A 22,894-nucleotide genomic window follows, 5' to 3' on the forward strand; every position below is an offset into this window, starting at 1 on the left:
CCGTGTACAGAGGGGACCGGTTTATCAGCGAAGCCGAGATTCCGGCCAGTGTGCGCCGCAGGAGCCCAGCATTCAACGGCAAGGAAAACAGACCGCCTCTTAAAGGCATGGAGAGCCGGGCTGAGGCCAGGCAGAGACCCACCTTGAGCTTGAGCGAGTCTGTGTCGTAGGGACTAGGCGTGAAGTCGGTGTGCACCCTGGCGCGCCCACAGAAGGGGCCCCGATAGGGGGGCTCCTCATCATCACCGTCTTCCGACTTGACACTCTCCCTGTTGCTGGTTGAGGAATCGGTGGTACTTACTGTCTGACCACCTGCACGGGAAAAACAGGAAGGACAAGGGTCAATGCAGACTTCCTGCACAGCAAAGCTTAAAGGCATGAAAGCCATCACAGATCAGGAAACTCAGGGACAGTGCAGGGAGGTCACAAGGCACAAGCTCACGTCAGAACCACAGCGGGGCTGGGTTAGGAGGCCAGGGGATCGGAGTTTTGGGATTGTTATCCCTAAGCAACCACCTAAGTAGACCGGGAATCCAGGTGGTACACAGACTCCCTAATGCAGGACGCCACAAGCCTCCCACAGTCAGAGACTCTCCAGCTTACTGTTTTTACCCCATTTTACAGATGAGGAAACTCAGAGAAGTCAAGGAACTTGCCCCAGACCAGTTGCTTTGAAAATGGTGCTTTAAATTGCTCTCTTCTCCCCAGTACCCTCAGCCGACACCCCAGTGAGTCCTGGAGTGGTCGAACAGCACTTGTTACGTGTGACATTTATAATTCTCTCTTCCCCCACCTCTTTTGTTGGTCATTTCATGAGCCTTTCCCCTTGACTTGTTCCTCTCCGTTCTCCAGATCCTTCCTCTGAGGTGCCTTCTCTATTTTCTCCAAAATTCATCACCCCCTCTTTTGTGCCCCTGCTATATACATCTACTCCTGACCAAATGTGACTCTCGGCCCACATATTTTGCAGGTCTGTCTCTAACAGCACCCTAAGGGCCAGAACTTGGTCTAACTCCTCTTTAAAGCGCCTGACTCTGACACTCAGTAAAAGGCTGATTTTGACTCCAGCTGCAAGCACGTATAATGACAAATCAGACGTACTCATCGAGCTCTGCCCACTCAGAGAACTGCGCAGACTCTCCACGGAACCTCCGGCTTTGAGCTTGGGCTTGTCCATGTGTTCGCCATCCGGCTGTGAAGATGGAGGGGAGCCAGGCATGCCATCAAGGCCCGAGTCCTGGAATGGGTTTCAACAAAATTAAGTTGCATCAGAGTGGATGGATGTTGTTTTATAATTTAAGGCACTTGAGCCCTCCACTAAATCAGTCGTATCCATTTTGATAGCCATATTTGATTCCGTACCCAATATTCTCCTCCTTTTTAATCTATACCCTTGCTTCAGTTTAGAGTTGTTGCTCACATAACTCAGTCATTTTTCATACTCAAATAGATACTCTTGAAATCTCCGAGAAAGATCTATCTAGCTCTGAGAACATTTCATTAAAGGCTTAGAGACTTCTAGCATCACCTCTAGGCCAGTGATAAAACTGGAGTTCGAATGCAGATCGAGTACAGTTTACCAGTAAAGATCTGGAAGTACTATCAGAAAATATTTAATCTATCAGAAACATTTACACCTAAAAAAGGCCAGATTCTTTTTCTGTTTACAAAAATTCTTGAAATTAGCTAATGAAATACCAATTTAGAATACACATATATAGCCAAAATACTTTTTTTTTTTTTTGGTCTGCAATAAAATTTCTCTGTGTCACCATTTGGTTTTTGCTTCTTTTACTTCTTTTGTGTGTTGTTAGTACAAAGCTTTGAGGTCCCTTTTGGGTCAGAATGCTGACAGGAGTGACTCAGCAGTACTTTTCACTTTTGGGGTGGCTAGGTAGCATTACCTTGGCAGCTGCTGATTTGCACACACAAGCACAGCACGCTCAAGTGATTGATGGTGCTATAGGGATAGACAATATCATGCTTCAAAACGTTTGCAGTCAGAATAGTTTACTTGCCAAAACAGACCACTTTCTGGCATATTACTTGGCCACGTGAGCACAAAACCATCTAAGTGAAACCTGTTATTTACATAGTGCCGAATCATCAGAAGGGCTTTAACATGATTCTGCGGGTCCTGCAAACATTTAAGGACAACAGTAATGGCAGCTTCTGATCCAAAACACTTTTTTTTTTTTTTTAGTAAGCTCCACGCCCAACAGGGGGCTTGAATTCACGACCCTGAGATCAGGAATCACATGCTCTACGGACTGAGCCAGCCAGGCACCCCCGGAACACATTTATGCTTTATATTTAAGGAAAGTGAACAAACAAGCTCAAATACAACTATAAACAGAGGTACCATCACTGAGAAGTAACTGAAGCTGCAGAGTACGAATTCCTGCATATGTTTTCACTACTCTTTCTGAATCATCAAAAAAGTCATCTGTCCAATTATCTTTTTTTTTTTTTTTTTTAACACTTCTGGAGACAGCACACAAATTTTGAAAAACAGCAATATGAAATAGACAACTCTGATAATGTATGTCCTCAAATGCTTTTACTAACTTATTCATCACGTATTTATTGATGACCTACAAGAACAAGTACTCTTCCAGGTGCCGGGCATATAGCAAGAACAGAGCAAAGATCTTTGCCATAATGGCTGATATATCTACTAAAATGTTAAACAAAAACAAAACAAAACCTTGCAACATTAGCCTTCTCTCTCCAAAAGGCATTATACTGATCATTTACTCCTTTTTTTCCGTCCCACTCACGTGAAATGACTGCTTTAAAAAAGAGAACTAAGCCTACAAGCCTGTTATATAGTGTGAAATTACAGAACACAGCTCAAGAGGACACTGAAGTCCTGCGCTCCTGATCTGTCAAGCAGAGACCCACAAAGGATGGACGTGTCCAAGAGCTTTCAGTGGCTACTTCAAACCACGGGAAAAGCAAACTATGAGTCAAGTGCTTGAACTGCGTGATGCTGCTTTCAGTGACCAGCACGGCGGCCGCCTCACAGGAGATGCAGCCTCATTGCTGGATGGAAATCTAGGAACTGCCATTGCTCCCAAGCCCATAGGGACAAGAAGGGAAATAATCATGGGGCAGACATACAGGACACAGCCTGGACTCCCCCTGGAGGTCTAACAAGCCAGGATTTCTCAGCCTGGGCACGGTCAGCATGTTGGATGGAGAACTGTTGGGGGGAGCCGCTGTAAAACGTTTACCCGCATCCCCATCCTCCCTCCGCTAGATGCCAGCAGCGACCACACTGCCCCAGCCCCACCCGGTTGTGACTGTCAAAAAGAGCCCCAGCTGCCCTGGGATTGGAGGGGGACCCTCCTCCCCCCAAATGAGAACCACCGTAATATGCTGAAGACACCGTGCGGGCTTTGTCTGCATCCCAGTGCAGGCCACCGGCTAGCTGGTGGTGGTCAGTGAGTCAAACAGGGAGATGCTTGGATGGGAGCTTACTGTGTCCACCAGAGGGCGCAAGCTGAGCGAAAATGTCCGCTTTCCCTGTTTTTATTTGGTGGCTAGAGCATCACCTACCTACTTCCAAGTAGACAAACATCCCATACACAGGTACCTCAACAGACTAAAAGTGAATGCTATAAGGTGCAAATGGTCAAAATCACCTCAAGGCTCAGCTTTCCAAATGCCTTTATTCCCTCCACCCACCTAGTTAGGACAGGAACTGGTCATGTTTCTCCTGATGAAATTAGACAACTGGAGGGGGTCTATGCTGTGCTCTTACTGGCCACAGAGAGAGAGGTCCAGTTAGTGAAAATGCCCCTGCAGAAATGACTGCTGTGGGCAGCCCTGCAGCCAGACTTTCTGAGTCTACCTGCTATGAGCTTTTAGAATAAGTTCCGCTACACCTTTTTCAAAAAAGTCTGCTGTCTAAGGAAACTTGAGTGGCTTTTTTAGCTTTGATTCTGGTAACACCCATTTTGTAGCAAGGACTATTTCCGCAAATAAAATCCTTCCTTTGTATCAAATGTTAAGTGCTTATGGCACTAAGAATAATCGTTTCTTTACGTGTTGTCTTTTTCTCGTGTGTCTGTAAAAGACAGGGCCCAAATCGTGGATTCTCAGCACTGAGCATGGACCACTCTAAGCGCTTTGTAAACGTTCACTGACTGAAGAAATGTCTATCGAACTTCTGTGTCCATGGTCCTAGAGCCTGGTTAATACCAATGCTTTGTATTTAGCACCATATCAGATCTCAGACTGATCATCCTCGGCTCGGCTCTTGGCTCAGGAGTTGCATACCTGCTCAGAGACAGAGCTGCTATATTTTTTAGACATCCTCTTCCTCATTGTCTCTTTCACTGATTTCACCTTTTTCCCAAGAGAGATGCGGGAGGCAGTGGGTGATTTGATAACTTCTTTGTACACAAAATCTCCTTCTTTACTCTGCAAAACAAAGTGTTGTAAGTTCCTTTAACCACAGACAAATGAAGCCCTGAAACAGGTTTTATTATTCAAACCATTAACGTTCTACCTCTCAGAAAAATATTGGCATCCCCCAGGATCTCGAAATTTTTTCCTATGTTAACTTAGTGCTATGTTATTTGTCTTTTCGATTTAAAATTAAAAGCTACTCACTAAGGGGCTTTTGCATGTTTGTTTAAAGTGAGATGTGTGTCACTTATTATTTTTTTTAACCTTAGTATATTCTTCTCCAATTATACTTTTCCCTCATCATTTTAGCTACCCAAGGGGACTGCATTTCATTGATAAAGAGTGATTATGTTCACATAATCCTGGCAGTGGGGAAGAAGAGGATACTACTGAATCACCCTAGGAAAGTGGTAAGAACAGAATGGCAAATCTCAGTCATCAGAAGTCCACCGTCTCATCGGACTTACATCCCTCTAGAGCTCCGTGTGGTCAGGTACTAAGAGTATGTACATTTCCTTCTCTGAACAAGTTAGACTTGTGGTCACCTCTCATTCTATCTTGCATTGAAAAAAAAAAACTTTCCCCTGAGAAAGGAAAAAGAAATTATTCTTCTTCTCTCATTTTTTATTAAAGATTGACTACATAAAATTACTAGTTTATGAATCTATAAAATTTGATATCCAAATAAAATATTGTTATCCTTCCAGGAAATTCTCAAACACTTCAAAAATCACAGATGGGTATTTTAGCCGACACATGACATATACACAAATATAAAGCACGGAATTTTAATTTCATAGTTTCGGAGAAAATGCCTAAGGGGAAAACAAAACAGTAGGTAAAATTCACCTACATCCTTGGAGCCTCACAAAGAAAACCTCAAGGAACAGAGTATGTACACCACAGGGGTGGCCCGTCCCCATGGTGACCCAGAAGGTGTGAGGCCACGAGAACCTTGGCTCCAAAGAGTCTGGTTTGCTCTAGGCCCAAGGAGACTGGGTTCGTTCCAGGACATCCCAGGTCAGAAAGACCTAGACTCCTAGAGGGCCATGCACTTGGCCTGTGGTCAGACTGGTGTCTCAGAAATGCTGGCACCGACTCTCGCCCCCATCACAGAGCTCCATCCTGGCACACCACCTGTGTGTACCGGTCGCGTGCACTTGCAACGAGTGTGAACAAAGGGCATGTGTGCTCAAATGGCTAGGACCGTAGAAGCCAAACTCCAGACTGGGTCTGCGACTTGAAGAGAACCAGAAGCGAAGGCATTACGGGGATGGAGGTGGTCATTGCTCATTTCCCGGGTAACAGCAGAGCATCTCTAAGACGGGTAAAACAGGGCCTCCTCCATATACGATGCAGCATCACCGATGTCACCCACTATCGTTTCTCAGAGACACTAAACATGCAACTGTGTCAGTCACATTGCTTGAATCCAAACCTTTTTTGCTTTTCCTCTGACATCTACTCACCATTGCGTCAGAATTGTTGCTGCCAATGTGTAGAGAGCGGTTCGTCAAGTCAAATCCTCCGAAACTGCAGGTTCTCTGTGGAAAGGAGCGGGGAGGGTGGGAATAATCCAGTTATGTTTACATCAGCTGACCGTGCACCAACCCAACACATTTTCCAGTTGCAGGACAATCACTGAATCACAAATATGTTACAGGATGAAAGTAGGGAACAAGAAATGATGAGAAAAAAAAATACATGATTCATGTTTTAAGGAAATTTCCCTCGTGTTGTCCTTCCAGAGGCCACTGGAACTGGGCCTACCTCAGAGGTCTAGAATCCCCTTAATGTGCAAAAACCAATTGGTTTAAAACACACACAAACACAAACAAAAAACCACCCACGTGTTAGGTGCTCTAAGATTCCCTGTCGCTTAGCAACAGATGATCCCTTTCCAGTCCTCCGATACCAGCTGCACACAGTAGTGATGATGAGGGGACCCATGTGCTCAGGGTGGTCTGGAAACCCAGGTCTGAAATCCTCTATAGCTCTACCACTGACAGCAGGCTTCTCTAACAGACTCTTGTTTTGTTTGGTTTTCAATCACTGAGAAGGGGAAAAAAGGTTATGTTTAGAGTAGTCCAATCAGGCCAAGAGGATTACTCACTCATTGCTTCCTTGACCTAGCCAAAAATGCTGCTAACTTTCCCATCTAACTGCCCAACTTAACTAATTATGACCCTTTTACTCAGAGTGTATGAAGACACCACATTTGCCCAGAAAGGCTGATTCAGTGACTGTCGCTGACCACACTCTTTAATTCCAATAGGAAAAGCACGACGTTATAAAGAAATGAAAACCTTCTTGTCCTCTAGTTGGTTTCAATCTTTATGGAATTGCTTACATTTCAGCAATTTTATATTTCAGAACCTGCTTTGAATTCTGTTGTTCTTCCAGCAAAAGCTACTCGATGGCCACTCCCTCCCCCACCCAAAAGAACCTGTTAAGACAGGCTCAAAGCACATTAATTTGTTACAACTGACTTACTTTTTAAGCAAATGGTAATAAAAGCTGAATAACAGATTTGGGTGCCAATATTTTATACTACTTGTTTCTCAAAGAAATCTAGTTAACAGCTGTTCGATGGAAGAAATGACCAGAAAAGCACAATGTAGACTATAAACATTGCCTGTTTAGCATAAATATACTTGAGATATATAGTAACTGAGCTGAGAAAGCAGAAACATCCAGGAAGGAAAATGCCAAGGTTTCTGGAATCTCGCAGATGGCCCTGGTCCTGCCGCTTACTTGCTGCGTGACAGGTAAAGTACTTAGACTCTGAACTCCACTTTGTCCGTGAGGAGCTGACGTGCTGTGAATGCACTCTTCATCACGGCTGCTCTGAGGATTCGGCAGCTTGTCCCGACAATGACCACACCCAAGTTTAGGCTTAGTCGCCATTCTAAAGATGCAAATGAAGGGCTGAAGCTCAGCTGTGGACCTTACGTTCTAGGAGCTTCCATCAGAGCCTCCCAGGAAGGGACCAGAAGTGAGAGGGGCTGGCACAGCAGAGTGGAGGGGCCAGGAGACACACAAGTGCTGCAGGGGACACTCTGGGATAACCAAACTCAGGAGGCCACACAACTGGTTTTTCTCCCTCACCAAAGCTGCCGTTGCTGTTGAAAAGTTATCTACCATGGACATAATTCTAATTTTGTATTAAGTATCGATGGGCAATCTGATCTCCCTTATAATCAACCTCACTGTATTCTAGTCTATAAAAAGAGAAAGACCAGGGCGCCTGGGTGGCTCAGTCGTTAAGCGCCTGCCTTCGGCTCAGGTCATGATCCCGGGGTCCTGGGATCGAGCCCCGCATCGGGCTCCCTGCTCAGCGGGAAGCCTGCTTCTCCCTCTCCCACTCCCCCTGCTTGTGTTTGCTCTCTCGCTCTGTCAAATAAATGAAAATCTTTAAAAAAAAAAAAAAAAAAAAGACCGCTTTATTCAAAAACACCAAATCCCTCAACCTGGCAAGCAAGGTTATGGCCACCTCTCAAGGCTAATTTTTAACGTTTACCTTCCCTTTGCGGCTTCTGATGCCAAATAGATTTTCGCATTTTTGCAAAGGCAGTGATTTTATCCTAGTTCCTTTCCTGTGACTCAGGGCTTCACAGACACAATATGGCACCCAGATGCCTCATCATTTTATGGCTTCTGCATTGCCCTGCTTTAAATTCCAGCATCGACTGCAACACTGGAGCCCAGCACGTACTTTCTGATGCATATGAAATAACTGAGAAAGAATTTATGTGGAAACTTTACTGCAATAAATTAGAAGCTCATTTATGTCTTCATATGCCAGCTGTAGGCATTTATTCCTAAAATAAAAAGCTCAGAGTGAAGAGTTGACTGGGTTTCTTAGCTGCCAACTGTAACCTCTCCCAGTGATACGCTAAGGTGTCTGGAACAGACTCTTCTTTATCAGTGGAGGAGAGACAAAGAATATAACAGTAAACATCGCTTGAACGAATCTGCAGCTTTTTCTGTAATATCAAGCAGTTCCCGAAACAGCACTCCTTCAACAGAGAGCACAGACTGTAGAGAGGATAGTAAGAGAAAGTAAACCAATCTTCGCCTCTGGTGATCTACATAATCGAAACCTAAGTGAGGTTTTTTTTCTTTTTTTAAGTTCCTGTATGTCCTAGACAGCTAACAATAAGAACATTTGGGATAGATGCTTGCGGATGAGGGGAGCCAGTCGATGGAATGGTCATGCAGTTGAAAACATGTTTTGGGTGGGTGTGGGGGGTTGAATTTTAAAAATGGACAAAATTCCAAAATGTCATGCATGCCTGTTCCCCCAAACAAAAACTGAATGACCAAATAAAAAGCAAGACAGGTGACCATTTCCAGTGAATATACAGCATTATCATTTCCCTGAGGTTTCGTCAAGCAAATATGGCATTTTTTGAAAGACAAAAGGATCAAGTTTAAAGAGTAAAGGAAACTGTGCACTTTCAGATAAAGTGGAGGTGATAGGACAAGAAGGATGGAAAAGGCTGTTCAAAGTAAACCAAGCAAGGAAATTAATCCCATAAATCCAAACCAAACCAAACAACCCCAAAAAACTGTTGTTACAAATGCTTATTTCCCCTTACATTCTCCGAATAACTGGAAAATTAAATTTTGTCTTCCTGAGTGTGTAGTTACACTTAACAGGAAAAGGTATGTGCAGATTTCTAATTTAGTACTGAACATGTATTTCAGCAAGTACTAGAACTGTCCAGTACTACCTCAGGCTCATAGTACCTTAAAAATATCCAGCCTTGGGTGACATCTGGGACAGAGATTACACAGTACCACCATGTTTGTAGGGAGGAAAAAACTTGGTGCTTGAAAAGAAACTTGCCCCATGTCCATAACTCAAGGTCAGTGAAGAATTAATCACTGGCCCACAATTTCAGTAGCACAAATCTTGGAAATATAACTTCTAGAAAGTCTTGCAGAGGTTACATTATTAACCTGGCAATAAAGGTGAGGGAGACGCATGAGGAATTCAAGGTACTCAAGGTGGAAAAATTCTCAGTATGACAAGATTTAAGTTCATGGGGATGAGTAACCAATTAACAGAAAAGAGGTAGATCTGATCTGTCAAGGTCATGTGCAGATGAACTGGGCAGAGCCCTTCTCAAGTTAATAAATTATACCAAGATTGGTTCGCCACAGCATTTTACAGAAGACCTATGGGTCAGAACTGAAGGAGTGAGAAAGAGAATTCTGTTATTGTACAACAAACACAGAACCAACCACAAACTATCACCATGATGTATAGAAAGAACCAGAAGGGAAGTTGTCACAGTATTAAAGTGTTAGAAGATTTGTACAAATGAGAAAAAATAGAAAATAAGCTCTAGGGGCGCCTGGGTGGCTCAGCTGGTTAAGCGACTGCCTTCGGCTCAGGTCATGATCCTGGAGTCCTGGGATCGAGTCCCGCATCGGGCTCCCTGCTCAGCGGGGAGTCTGCTTCTCCCTCTGACCCTCCCCCCTCTCATGCTCTCTCTCATTCTCTCTCTCAAATAAATAAAATCTTTAAAAAAAAAAAATAATAAGCTCTAGCAAGAAAGTCAACACGTGGGAACATCTGGAAAACCTAAAGGCTAGGATGGACCTACCGATCCTTTTGGAATAGGGAAGATCATTTTAGGGATGGCATGGACCAATCGGTCTCCATTTCCACAAGAAGCAGAACTCAACTGAATGAATAGAAGTTAGAGCAGTTGTCCGGGGAAGAATATCTGACGCATGAATGTGAAGGAGCCCCAGGAAAATCCCCTGTGGGAGGCTGCACTATAGTTTATTCCTTCAGACCCTTAAAGGGGGACGCAGCTAGCAGTCCCAGTGGACTGAACAGGGCATCAAGGGACAGGGGGCCAGGAAGCCCACAGAATTCCTCACCCTGTGCCATGTTGTATGGGTTCCTGTGCAAGCTAAAATTTGGGTGGTAATTTCAGGGAGGAAAATGCTTTTATTCTCAAGGTTGAACATAAGTCTCACCCTAAAAAGCAATCTTACTAGGTTTCTAATAACTCAGTAATAAAACTGAAAAACATTTTTGAATGTAAGTACTTTATTCCCTGCTACGTACAGAAGAATCTATGGGGGCAGTGGAAGACATTTCTAAATGTCCACCCCTCTGTTTAAAGATAGACTATCAAATAGATTTAAGTAAAACCAAAGAGCTCTAGTATTTTTTGCCCCTCTACATTTAAGAACTTTCTGCTTGGCCCTACTAATAAAAGAAACGTACTTGACGATGTTTTCAAAATCACCAAATCTGTGATTGTGTTGATGACAATCTTTCCGTGAGCCAGTTTCTATTGTTTTAATTAACTGAAAGAATAAACATGTCTTTTAAGAGCAAAACGTCCTTCTGTTTTGAATCAGCTTCTTTGAGGTCAAGTGACGGGATGGCTGAGAATCAAGACGGCCACTCCTAGGAGGAGGCCAAACCCCACCCCTGTACTCTGAAAGCCCTCCCCTGGATCATCATCGGTGTTTAGTTTCAATTAAAAATCAAACGGCTTCAACTGGCAAGAGGCCAAATGGAAAGGAAGCTATTGCTAAAGGAGAGTAGGGTTAGAAATCTGAGGTGATGGCGGAATGGACCCTGAAGTCATGAAGTCAGGAGCAGAAGAGAGGGGGAGGGCGCCAGGCGCCACGGAAGAGAGGCCATAATGCTTGACTGCACCTCACAGAAATGCCAAGGCCGTCCTGGTGACCATCTCTGTGACTCACAGACTTCTGGTGGATTCTCAAGAGAACCCTTTTAGTACAGCGGTCGACCGTGGCGGCCCACTTCCTCTTGGTCTCCTCCTCCTCCTCCAGCAAGCACCGCCTCAGGTCCTGCCTCTCGGCCTTGCTCAGGGTCCTGTCGGAGGCAGGACGCACTAGCTGGGTCAGGCTCAGGTGGCCGTAGAGGCTCCGCTCCACCACGTAGGTGATATTGAACTCGCTGACCGCGGGCCGCCCGCGCACCCTCCTGCTCGGGGCGCCGCAGCCCCCGCCCCCTTTGGGTTTCGGCCGGGGCAGCTGCAGGTCGCAGGCGGTGCCGTGGACTCCTTTTCTGGAGGGACGCTGGCAGAGAGAAGCTCTGGAACATGAATAGTTAGTATCCATCTTCTTCAAGCGGATCTGCTTCCGGACACTCTGGACCTCCTCCAGGGACACCAGGAGGTGGGGCCTGCGCCGGCGGCTGTCATAGAGGCACACGCCGTCCGTACTTACCCCATGGCTCAGGGACCCGAGGCCCTTCTTCATCTCGCCCTCCGTCAGGGAGCGGGAAACCTTCTGGGCCTTTTCTTCTTCCGGATAGGAGAAGAACGTCCCCATCTTCTTGGGGGGCTTGATCAGGCCCCGGTTCTCTCCTTTGCTGAAGGTTTTGACCAACTTCCGGCCGGCTCCCCAGGTATCCAGGCTGCTGGACGATGGAGAAGTGGTGAGAGGGTCTGAATCATCTTCCGGAGGTTTCTCAGGAGAGCCATCAAAGAAAAATGGCTTCTTGTGCACTCCAGAGTAAAGGGCGGACCTTTCATCCAGGCCCGGGGAGTTCTCAAACAGGTGCTCCTCCCCGCCTGGAGGGAAAGCAATACGGACAGGTTCACGGTCTCTTGTACATACACCTCTACGTCCTCTCACCCAGATCTTTCTTTTCGTTATAGCCCCTGCCCTACAAAGAGTACGCTAATCCTCACAGACACCACAGCGATCCCCTCCCCGTATCACTTACCCTCTTCATAAACCCGGCTCCCGCTCAAATAAATGCATGTAAAAAATAATCCAACTGTGCAAATGTATGGTTTCGCACAAACTTAATGTTAAAAGGTACTGGGTGTGTTTTCTTCTTCTTTAAATATCTTTGTAGAACAAACACCTTAAGAAACCTACTCAAAATGCCATTTGGAAAACCTAAGCCAGTCATTATCACCATACTCTTTAGCCCCTAGCATTTAAAGATAATTACCCTTCTCCTCCCCGCTCCAAACAGGACTACCCTCCCCCAATTGGTAAGGGCTGTCCTCAGAAGCTAGGAATCAGAATCTTTCCCCCGTCTGAAAGGCCCTCCTGTTGAGTCTGCTTGGTTTTTTACAGAGTGTGATGAACGTCCCATGGCCGACAGTGATTTTTTTTTATTGGTACATGTGCCATTGAAGTAATCAAATCCCCAAGGCAGTGTGGGTGCGAAGACTCCATACAGGGTGATAGCGTGCAAGTGCAAATGACAAATGGTCCCCAGGGGACAAGCCAGACACAAAAAGTTAGGGAACTGGGGGATTCCAGCCAGACACAGCCATCCACTGGCCCTGCTAGGAAGCAGCAAGGGCATTTCAGGGCCTGGCCACGCAGGCAGCCCCATCGAGCTTCCACTTTGTTTCAAGGACTCCAGCTCTTGAAGCCTTCCCCGGAGCAAGGTATTGAGCCAAGCCTTCCAGAGCCCAGTGGAAAGGTTTGGACTCACTGGCAGGAAAACTGAGTTCTTTCCTGCGTGTGTTATGTGAACAGATGTGAAAAAGAAGTAGGTCAAACTGTGGGTGTAGCGATCCTCACTGGCTGTGTCCCTTTAATTATAAGGAAACGTTTGAGCACTGCAGCTTTCCACCAGCTGAACTGTGAAAAGGAAAAAATTAGAAGTTCCTTGGAACAGAGGGGTGGCCCTAACTAAATACACCAGCTGGGGTGGGTAAATGTCAGAGCGAGCTGCTCACTTCAGAAGGGGAAGGACGAAAGGACTGGCAGCAGTCCTTTCAAATTCTATTCTTACTTTTCCAACTGATGGGAGTTATTGTTACAAATGTAAAGAAAATCAGAACTGCGGTTATGAAATACAACCCCCAGATGGATTCTGATGTCACGGAGATGGTGGTGGGGAGGGAGGTTCACGACTGTGTCCAGCCCAGAGTTCCGCGTCATCTGCAGCACAAATGTATTCCCTGGAGGATCATCCCCGGATCCTTCACGAGAGCGTAAAAGCAAAATCTAGGCTTCGGAGGGGATATTCGCCGGACCAGAGGCAATGTGCAAACATCGTGAACGTCTCCTGCTCTTTCCTCAGGACACCTGACTAATAAGGTATGGAGGCCACGGGTCCTTCTGCTGTGAGAAGTAAACATGGCCATCTCCTCTAGATCAAATCCAGCCTCCACTCTCAGGAAGAAGGGACGGGGCCCAGATGAGAGGCACAGCCTGGTGGCAGAGGCAGCCCACCCTGGACTCCTCTACAAACGTGTCCAGACCACAGACCACGGTTTACATTTAGCCCAGGTGTCCACAGAGATGGCAAGGCCCTCATCCACCTACAGTCTGAAGGGGCCTTGGGGAATTCGGGTGGGTCACTGGGTACCTTAACGACCTGTCACCCAACAGCGGTCTGGAGATTTTCTGGACTCTGTATTTAGAGATGTCATCAGAGCTTCCCTACTTCCACGGCACATGGGAGTCTGGAACCAGCTGGTAGGCACCTGCCCGTGACCTACAGCTCTGCGTCCTGTTCTGAAAAGTCTGCATTTGGTAACTGGAGGGAAAAGTGGCCAGTGCTTCCCCAGTGGCTGCATTAGCCCGTGTGCTGAGGGCAGGCCTTGCCGGGGGTAGGTTCTTCGGTGGTGGGTCTGCCCCGTGGCCTGAAATCCCAGCCTGGACTTGATTCCTTGGGCTCAGAGCACCACTGCTCCCATTCTGGGACCTCCAAGTACAACCATCCTTTGGAAGAATGGCAGTCAACATGCAAGGCCCCGTCGTGATTTGGTGTGACCTACCACACACAATGACCTTTATCTATCCTCGTCACTGAGATGAGAATGCAGAAGGAAACGTGGCTAGGGTATGGGGTGACTTAATGCCAAGAACCCAGCTTTATGCCCTGATTCCAACTCTGATTCTGCCACTCACCGTCTCCATGACCTTGGGCAATAATTTCATCTCTCTGAGTCTGTTTCCTCACCTGTAATAACTTCTGCCTATCCTAGAAATATCTACTTCAAGACTACTGAAGATGATAAAATTAAATGAAAAGAAGTATGTGAAGGCACTTTATAAGCTAAAAAGCACCGTACAAAAGCTAATGATTCATTACTGGGTCACAGATAAGCTGGGCCAATGAGGGAAGAGGGTCAGTGGGTATCGGCTCTAGGAGAAAAAACACAAAAAGGGCAGACGAAGGGCACTGACCTGGCCTATGACTGAATATCGTCTAGCGTCATCCGTGCCCTGGATAAGGACTTGAAACTCAGTCAAAAGGGTGAGACTAGGTGAGAGACTCTAACTCTCCTGGCTCTTCCAGGACTCCAGAGCTGAGGGGTGGGGAAGGGGTGGGAGCAGAGTGGAGTCCAGGTCACCCGGACTTAATTCTGGGCCTTCTGCCAGCCAGCTCAGTGACACTGAGCGAATTATTTAACCTCTTGGTGTGTCCGTCCCCTCATTTGTGAAATGAGGATGGTATTAATGCCCGCCTCTGGCGGCTATTCTGAGGATGACGTATTAAAAGGAACATAAAATCTAAAGTGTGTAGAAAAGTGGCTGGCACACAGGATGCTCTCAGTACAGGTGAATAATCTTCAGACAACTTAGTATTGGCACAGACATGTAGGAAGTGAAAGGCTCAACTCTTTGAAGGTCCCGGGGCAGTGAGGGAGGGGTTACCGGGAATGTGAGTCTTTCCTGCTTTGCAGAAGCAATGGTCAAGGAGCAGCTCTTTTGCCAATGAGGAACCTCAGAGAGTGCTACTCTACAGGATTTGGAGGACAGTTCTAGTCTATAGTCTGGCTGGGGGGCAGCCCCACGCGGATGCCCTGAGCTGCACACACACACCTGACTCCTCTCCTGGCAAAACCGACAAGTCCAGTTAGCGGCAGCCCAGCGCCCCAACTCATCAGACACCAGAGGCTAATGGGGATTCAGGCGCATTTAATCCATCTTCCATCAGTGGCACCTAATTCATAACCAGATGAATTACAGTTCAGGGCTAGAAGCCCATACAATTACTACTTCTTACCCTAAAGCTACCCCTCTAGGTATATTTTTCCCTTTTGTCAACTACGGCTCTGAGAGATAGTTCAAAAGGCAGCCCTAATGCCCACGACAACTCTGTACGTACGGGCAACTGGGGGGTAGGCCCAGAGTACCCCGCACGGCACTCATGTGTCCTCGTTTATGGACGAGACCCATCAATCCATTTGCTGTGTTTTGAGATTTAATTTTGGCAAGTGAGAGAGGTTTGTTTTAAAATGTGGTACCCAAGGTTGAATGATGGCAATTCCATATGGTTCTCCTTACTCTTCCAACGGACACTACGTGCGTGATTTTGTTAAGAGCCGCCCGTGAGAGGAAATCACGCTATATTCTTGTACTGTGAAACCATGACTGACACGCAGGTATTAAAACAACCAAATGTAAAATCAGCATCACACCCAAAGGCAAGCAGAATAACCATGCAAGAAGACACCCACACGAAACCTGGAATTCAACACAACTCTGTGAAGTTGCCCATAAGCACGTCTCTCTTGCTGCCCCTCCTCCCTTCTTTTCCTTTTTTGCCTCCATGCTCCCCTCGTAATCCCCTCACCTCCAATATTTCTCTAGTGGAGTTAAGCTGGTAAATAATTACGGCAAACAGAAATTTAAAAACAGCAATAAAAACAGGAAACCCTCCTCTATGTAAGTCAGGGGAAATCCCAGTTCTCTTCACGCCTTGATTTTATTTGTGTACGACAAAAAGGCCTCTCAAGGGACGCCTGGGTGGCTCAGTCGGTTAAGCGGCTGCCTTCGGCTCAGGTCATGATCCCAGGGTCCTGGGATCGAGTCCCACATCGGGCTCCTTGCTCGGCGGGGAGCCTGCTTCTCCCTCTGCCTGCCTCTCCCCCTGCTTGTGTTCTGTCTCTCTGACAAATAAATAAATAAAATCTTTAAAAAAAAAAAAAAAGGCTTCTCAATGATCATTTTCAAATCTACACGTTAAATTTTTGAAATTCCTCAAAATGTAGATATGACATTTTAACAAGTCATGTGCTTTTTAAAAATAAGACCTATTCTTTCCAGTACTTTTTTCCAGTTCACTTGTCATTTTCCAAACAGGAAATCTTATTCTTTTACTTTATCCTTTTGGGAGAATCTTACAAGATGCTGCAAATGCACACTGCTAACAACAGGAGTGATGAATATGGGTGAGATTTAAGCTGTCATAATCACACTTGAAAGGTTAACTATTCACTACAATAAATCCAAGCTCATGCCCCTTTTGACGTAATTGCTTCATCTGACAAGCTGCTTAGCCAGCAATATAGCTCTTAAGATCCACTTAGAACAGAAGGTCCTTAGAGCCCCACCTGAACCGAGTCCTGAGACTGTTTATAGGAAGAACAAATCATCCCTTGGAGATCTGAAAGGATATTAAGTGCCTCGATTGTTGGATGTTTGTTTGAGATGGATGTATATCAAATCTGGACTAAATTCAATGGGCAAAAACTGTGGAAAGAGCCGAGATGCCCTTCAACAGATGAATGGATAAAGAAGATGTGGTCCATATATACAATGGAAATACTACTCAGCCATCAAAAAGGATGAATACCCAACTTTTACATCAACACGGATGGGACTGGAGGAGATTATGCTAAGTGAAATAAGTCAAGCAGAGAAAGTCAATTATCATATGGTTTCACTTATTTGTGGAACATAAGGAATAGCATGGAGGACATTAGGGGAAGGGAGGGAAAAATGAAGGGGGGGAATCGGAGGGGGAGACGAACCATGAGAGACTATGGACTCTGAGAAACAAACTGAGGGTTCCAGAGGGCAGGGGGGGTGGGGGGATGGGTTAGCCTGGTGATGGGTATTAAAGAGGGCATGTACTGCACGGAGCACTGGGTGTTATACGAAAACAATGGATCGTGGATCACCACATCAAAAACTAATGATGTACTGTACGGTGACTAACATAATAAAATAAAATTAAAAAAATAAATAAATTCAATGGGCAAGAACCATCATCTTTTGGGCACAGAGGCTACTGCTGAGAAGTTATAAGATAAAGCTGATGTAAAGTGGTGTACGCTCAACATTAAAGCTGTACCACATCTTGAGAAGACTTCCTTGTCACACACCAGCCATTTCCCATCGCTGTAACACGAACAGTACTAAGCCTCCCGGGATGCTGGGCGCCAGGATCCCTAACGTGCTGAGCAATGCCCTGCTCACACGCAGACCCGAGGCACTCGCTGCAGCCTCAGCTGGAATGCAATCCATTTTCCAGTTGAAATCATACTTTTTCTACTGAAGAGCTGACCCCGCCTGATTTAATTTGGAATAAGCAGGGTAGAGCGTGTTTTTTTTTTTCTTTTTTTACCTTCGGTGCTGGGCTTTCTCATCTCTTCCACTCTGATCAGTTTCTTCCTCACTCTGCGAGTGGAGTTGACCAGCTTGTGTAACCTCTTAAACTTCACCGACTCCTCGGTCTCATCATCCGATTGTTCTCTTGACTGGCAAAGAAACAAAAGAAAAGTTAATCAGATCATTGCCCCAGAGCCGTCTGCTCTGGCAGTCGGGTGCAGCCCGGCCTCCCCACCAGTCTGAGCTGTGTGGCTGCACCTGGGGCGCCCACCGACCGGGCCGCTGGGGCTCACGAAGCCGCACACACCACCCCAGGTCCCAGGCACCGCGACACACCCCGGGGCCCTGGACCGGCGCGGGGCCTCCTCCTGGCGAACTCCGACAGGACTCTCTCCGCCAGGCTGGCCCTGTCATTCCAGTCCCACTGCTGTGGTTTGGGCCCGGCTCTCATCTGTCTGGCCCATCAGGACTGCTCAACGTGGTCATCAACTACTCCTCCAAACCAAAATTCTGTTGACTTGTTCCAGTCCTCCCACAAAATCAAAAACAGCAGGGCAGGAAAAGGGAAGAGAAGCAAAAAGCCGCCTCCTGTGCCATTCGTTAGGTGGGCCTGCCACACCTCGGCCATGCCTTCCGCCTCTCCCGGCTCCTTGTGAGAGCTCGCAGGGCGAGCATGAGGACAGACCCCGCATTCCTCCGCGAGGGACAAGGGAAAAAGCTGACCTTTTCAGCCATACAGTACAGTGCATATTCCCCAGCATCCCATTTCATTTTGCAGCGATTCAAGTATGCTCAACCCAGCTGTTTTCCCTCAAGTATCAAACATTACAGAGAGGAGAGGAAAAAAAAATCTCTCTGCAGCAGTGACCCCAGTGAAAACAATCCTTTCCTTGTGAACAAAATGAGGGTTTCGGTTCCAAGTCAGCTCTAACATTCAATATGCAGCTTCCTCTGTTTTATCTGTTCAGAATGTGAAAAAGCAAAAGCAATCTGCAGCTCCAGGGGCGTGCTGCACGGGCCGGGCGCTCAGGCGGTCCCGGGAGCGCGGAGCCCGGCCGAAGGGCGAGCCTCCACGCACCCCAGGCAGCCCGGGAGCAACCCCAGCTGACCCTACACATCCTGGCAACAACCTTCTCTCCCACTTCCTCAAACCTAGTTCACAGAAACAGTAAGGACAGAGATGCCTCATATAAACAACAAAGCAAAACAAAAATCACAGCTCTGAACAACTGGCCTAACATGAAGCCGTTCCCCCGCGAGAAATCGACAATTGAATAGGTACTCGAGGATTCGCGGAGAACAGTGGTTCAAGGGTAAAAAAGGTGGAGATTCCATGAATTAAATGGTGCCGCATGTTGTGAGTCCGCAAATATTTCTGTAGCATTGTGGCACTACGTAAGGCGAAAATACAACCCATTTCCTGGCCTCTGTCCTCACCCTGGAGCTCCCAGTATAAGGCCATTGTACTTTCTCTCTGCAGGACTATAAGCAAACCATTCACCCACTGAAGAACAATTATGATAACCCAGAAATGGCAAGTCATCAGGACAGGGGGACTTCTCAGGCTTCTCTTCTGTGAACTGTATTCAATGTCTCCAAAATTCCTAGATAAGATGTTGCATCTCCATTTCAGAATTAAAGTGAACTACTGCTTAGCTGAGCATAAAGAAGAGAAATGGAACCCCCAGGTAATGGGGGAAGGAGGTTACACCGCATGCTGGCAATGAGATTTAACATGTTTGGTCTAAAACTTACAATGTAAACAATTAAAACGAGATAGGAAGTATAGCTTCTGCTACCTAATGGTATTGTCTGGTTTGAATTTCATTTTTACTTGGCTGAACTGTTGATGTGTGATGAAAATGGTCAGAGTGGTCAACCAGAGGAATGAGAACTGGGTAAACCCTCATTCTGGGTAATCAGCACCTGAGCAAAACCATAGTGCATGGAATTACACAGAAACATTTAAAGTATTCTGCCTTCTTGATGTGTCTCAAAAAGCTAAGCAATTCTGAGAACCAACATCATAGGGGACAAACCTAGAACATGTCTGTAACTGTCACATTAAAAAATTCTTAAGTCAAAAAGAAAGAAAGAAAGAAAGAAAGAAAGAAAGAAAGAAAGAAAGAAAGAAAGAAAGAAAGAAAAATTCTGAAGTCAAGTGAAAAACGAAATGAGCACAGGTTGTTTATAATCAAGACACAGGAAGCTATGTTAGAGAATGAAAATCAGTGATGTGTGCGTGTGTGTGTGTGTGTGTGTGTGTGTGTATACCTTGTACCTAGCTTGGGGGTTGCTACCACTGCTCGTGGTGGTGGTTGGGGGGGGGCTCTGTGTGCCTGTACATTCCACAAAGACAAATCACATGTAGGAAACATGCCATCAGAGGGAACTTCTGAGGGGGAAATGAAATAAGTTAAACCAGGACAACAGAATTAAAGGGAAAGATCCCCTCCCCAAGTCCTACTTTCCTCTGTCCTGATTCACTGTGGTGAAAAATAACATATTCCAGGTACTTGTTTAATTGCTTTCACATGTTCCATCTATTTTTGAGAAACAGGAGCTCTTTAGAACTTTGAACTAATGTTATTTTTATTTTTCTTAAAAAAAAAATGAAGATTTTAGGGGTATTTGCCACTGACAAATCACAAATCCTAGCAACCAGTAACTTTTCATTATCATGGTTTGGACACTAAACAAGGCAGATGCAGCACAATGTATATGAAGAAAAATGTAAGATAAAACCAAAGTCAATCAAGATACATCCTCCCTTGAGTCAGCCTAGAAGTCACTGGAGTTCACCAAGTGTATCCCAAGGATGCTTTTTATTGATAGAGAGGTGTTGACTTCTCACTTCCTCCTGAGTCCAGAGGATAAGGAGTTGTGAAATATTTGCCTTTAAAAAATTCTCTCCAGCTGTTTTAACATAAAGACTCTGTAAAAGGCATGCATTTCTTTTAAAATGGGGACTAAAGCTTACATTCCTCATTTCATGTTTCTCCTTTTAAATTAGCACACACCACTTCCCAAATACTAAAAATAACTTATTGTGTCTTTTTTTAAAAAATATTTTATTTATTTATCTAAGAGAGACAGAGACAACGAGAGAGAACATGAGCGGGAAGGAGGGGGAGAAGCAGACTCCCCGCTGAGCAGGGAGCCCAATGCGGGGCTCGATCCCAGGACCCTGGGACCATGACCCGAGCCGAAGGCAGATGCTTAACTGACTGAGCCACCCAGGCGCCCCTTGTCGTGTCTTTTTTTTTTTTAAAAGATTTATTCATTCATTTGAGAGAGCGAGAATGAGAGAGAGTACATGAGAGGGGGGAGGGTCAGAGGGAGAAGCAGGCTCCTCGCTGAGCAGGGAGCCCGATGCGGGACTTGAACCCGGGACTCCAGGATCATGACCTGAGCCGAAGGCAGTTGCTTAACCAACTGAGCCACCCAGGCGCCCCCTTGTCGTGTCTTTTTATTCAGAAAATTACACCCCCAGAGATGAGGCTGTAAGAATTTAAAAATAACTATTTAATTAAGAAGAGTGTGCATGAAATCTTTGCACCCGGAGGAACTTTGGTAAAAGATGAAGGAAATCTGCATTACATATAAAATGAATGGTTGATTCCAAGAAACAGACTCCTAGACTGAACAGAACTACTAGAAAACAGGTTTTAAACAAACTGAAGTGAAGAAATAACAGTGTATGTTTATGCACGTTGTAACAGGACACGGTATTCTCCTCCTCTCCCTGTCCTGCCCCAGGTCAGAGGACTAAAGTAAACTTAAATTTGATCATCGTCTAAATGAGAAGGTGAAAACTAAATCATCTGTATAAAACTCCCACCTCTAAACTTTAGTCGTAAAAGGCAATTAATGTATTCCACCAAAGGATGTGGAAAAATGGATTTACATTACTGTAAACAGAAACATTTGATTTCCAGCCTTTCTCTTGCAGATTTTTCCACCAGAAAGCCCATATGGCTCAACTTTTAATTACTTTGGCTAATGCTATATGTAGTAATTCTGTGGTGAATGCTTAAGTGTTTCATTTCTGGTTTCCATGGCAACATTACATCAGATTGCAGACAGCTGGCTCCACAGTTTTAAACCATAACAAATTGACCAAGCCAAGGCACAAAACTAGAGCTGCTTTAAAGAGATAGTACACCATTTGCCTGCCAGGGTGCTGAATGAGGAACCTATGGGGCCCACTTGGCAGGCGAAGGAGGGTGGAGCCTCCTTCTTTCTCAGCTTCTTTTGGAACATGTGCGTCCTTGACACATCTGCAATGTTCTAATAGGAAAGACATGGAGCGAGCATGGAGAACTTTCCATAACACAGCTACATCAAGGATGACCAGGAAAAAGGAGCACAATTAATAGCATCTGTAGATAGAAAAATTTGTGTGCTGGAGCAAACGAAAAGCATCCCCTCACTCTCAAGCCTGTCAGTGCAGGTCGGTACCAGGTAAGATACTCCACTGGACCCAGTAAAAAGAAATAAAAAACAAAAACAAAAGAACATTTCTTCCAACTCTGATGCGCTGTAACAAATGTTTTCCAAAAGCCACATAGCACGGTCCTGCAGGCACGGAAGCACCGTCCCATAATAGAAGTTAAACTGAACTTGCAAAGAGCAAACCAGAACCCTTCTGGGGACTGCTCGAGACCACGCTGAGCACAGGATTACGTACGACTTTGCCTTTTGCAGAAATACACTCAGCTTGCTTCCCCAGCTCCAAACACTCAGCACACTGTCCCAATTAGCAGCCAGACTAAGTCAGTTTATCTCCCCTGGAGCCACATAAGATATTTAAGCATTTCTGAATGTATCCTAGAAACTGGAAATGTATCCGCTTATGAAATTCACACAACGGTTTCTGGTTAACTGGGTGCATAATCAGACATAGACACTTCAACTTCCGAGATCCGCATCGTCAGTGGCATTAACCTTAAGGGAAGGAAGCCGATCGCTTGCAGGTTTATGAAAAGCGACAGCATGCAAGGCTGTCTGCAGTCAAGTCCTCCACACTGAAAGCCTCCATGATTGACAGCTGAGCTCCCACCACGTACACTCAATCTCTTGAGAATATTCTCAAAAGAATATTCACTCTTCTCCCCCCAAAGCTACATCTCCGTACTGGGTGAGCGTGCTAGGGAAGAGT

The 22,894-nt window shown here is 45.7% G+C and overlaps 1 protein-coding gene across 8 annotated transcripts in view; it reads right to left on the reverse strand.

Annotated features, from left to right (window-relative positions):
- SASH1 (SAM and SH3 domain containing 1) overlaps positions 1-22,894 on the reverse strand; it is a 245,783-nt gene that overhangs the window by 23,493 nt on the left and 199,396 nt on the right. For 5 of the 8 annotated variants that reach the window (XM_032407689.1, XM_032407691.1, XM_032407688.1 and 2 more), the window contains 6 exons: positions 17,750-17,882; positions 11,155-11,990; positions 5,886-5,960; positions 4,285-4,428; positions 1,102-1,237; positions 143-312 (listed from right to left, as the gene is read on the reverse strand). In XM_032407689.1, the coding sequence (XP_032263580.1) occupies positions 143-312; positions 1,102-1,237; positions 4,285-4,428; positions 5,886-5,960; positions 11,155-11,990; positions 17,750-17,882 (1,494 nt within the window). The remainder of the gene's footprint in view (positions 1-142; positions 313-1,101; positions 1,238-4,284; positions 4,429-5,885; positions 5,961-11,154; positions 11,991-17,749; positions 17,883-22,894) is intronic. The other 3 variants (XM_032407692.1, XM_032407695.1, XM_032407693.1) reach the window with 1 other exon arrangement.

This window comes from Phoca vitulina, unplaced genomic scaffold (genome assembly GCF_004348235.1).
Source record: "Phoca vitulina isolate PV1807 unplaced genomic scaffold, GSC_HSeal_1.0 scaffold9, whole genome shotgun sequence".
Classification (NCBI taxonomy): domain Eukaryota; kingdom Metazoa; phylum Chordata; class Mammalia; order Carnivora; family Phocidae; genus Phoca; species Phoca vitulina.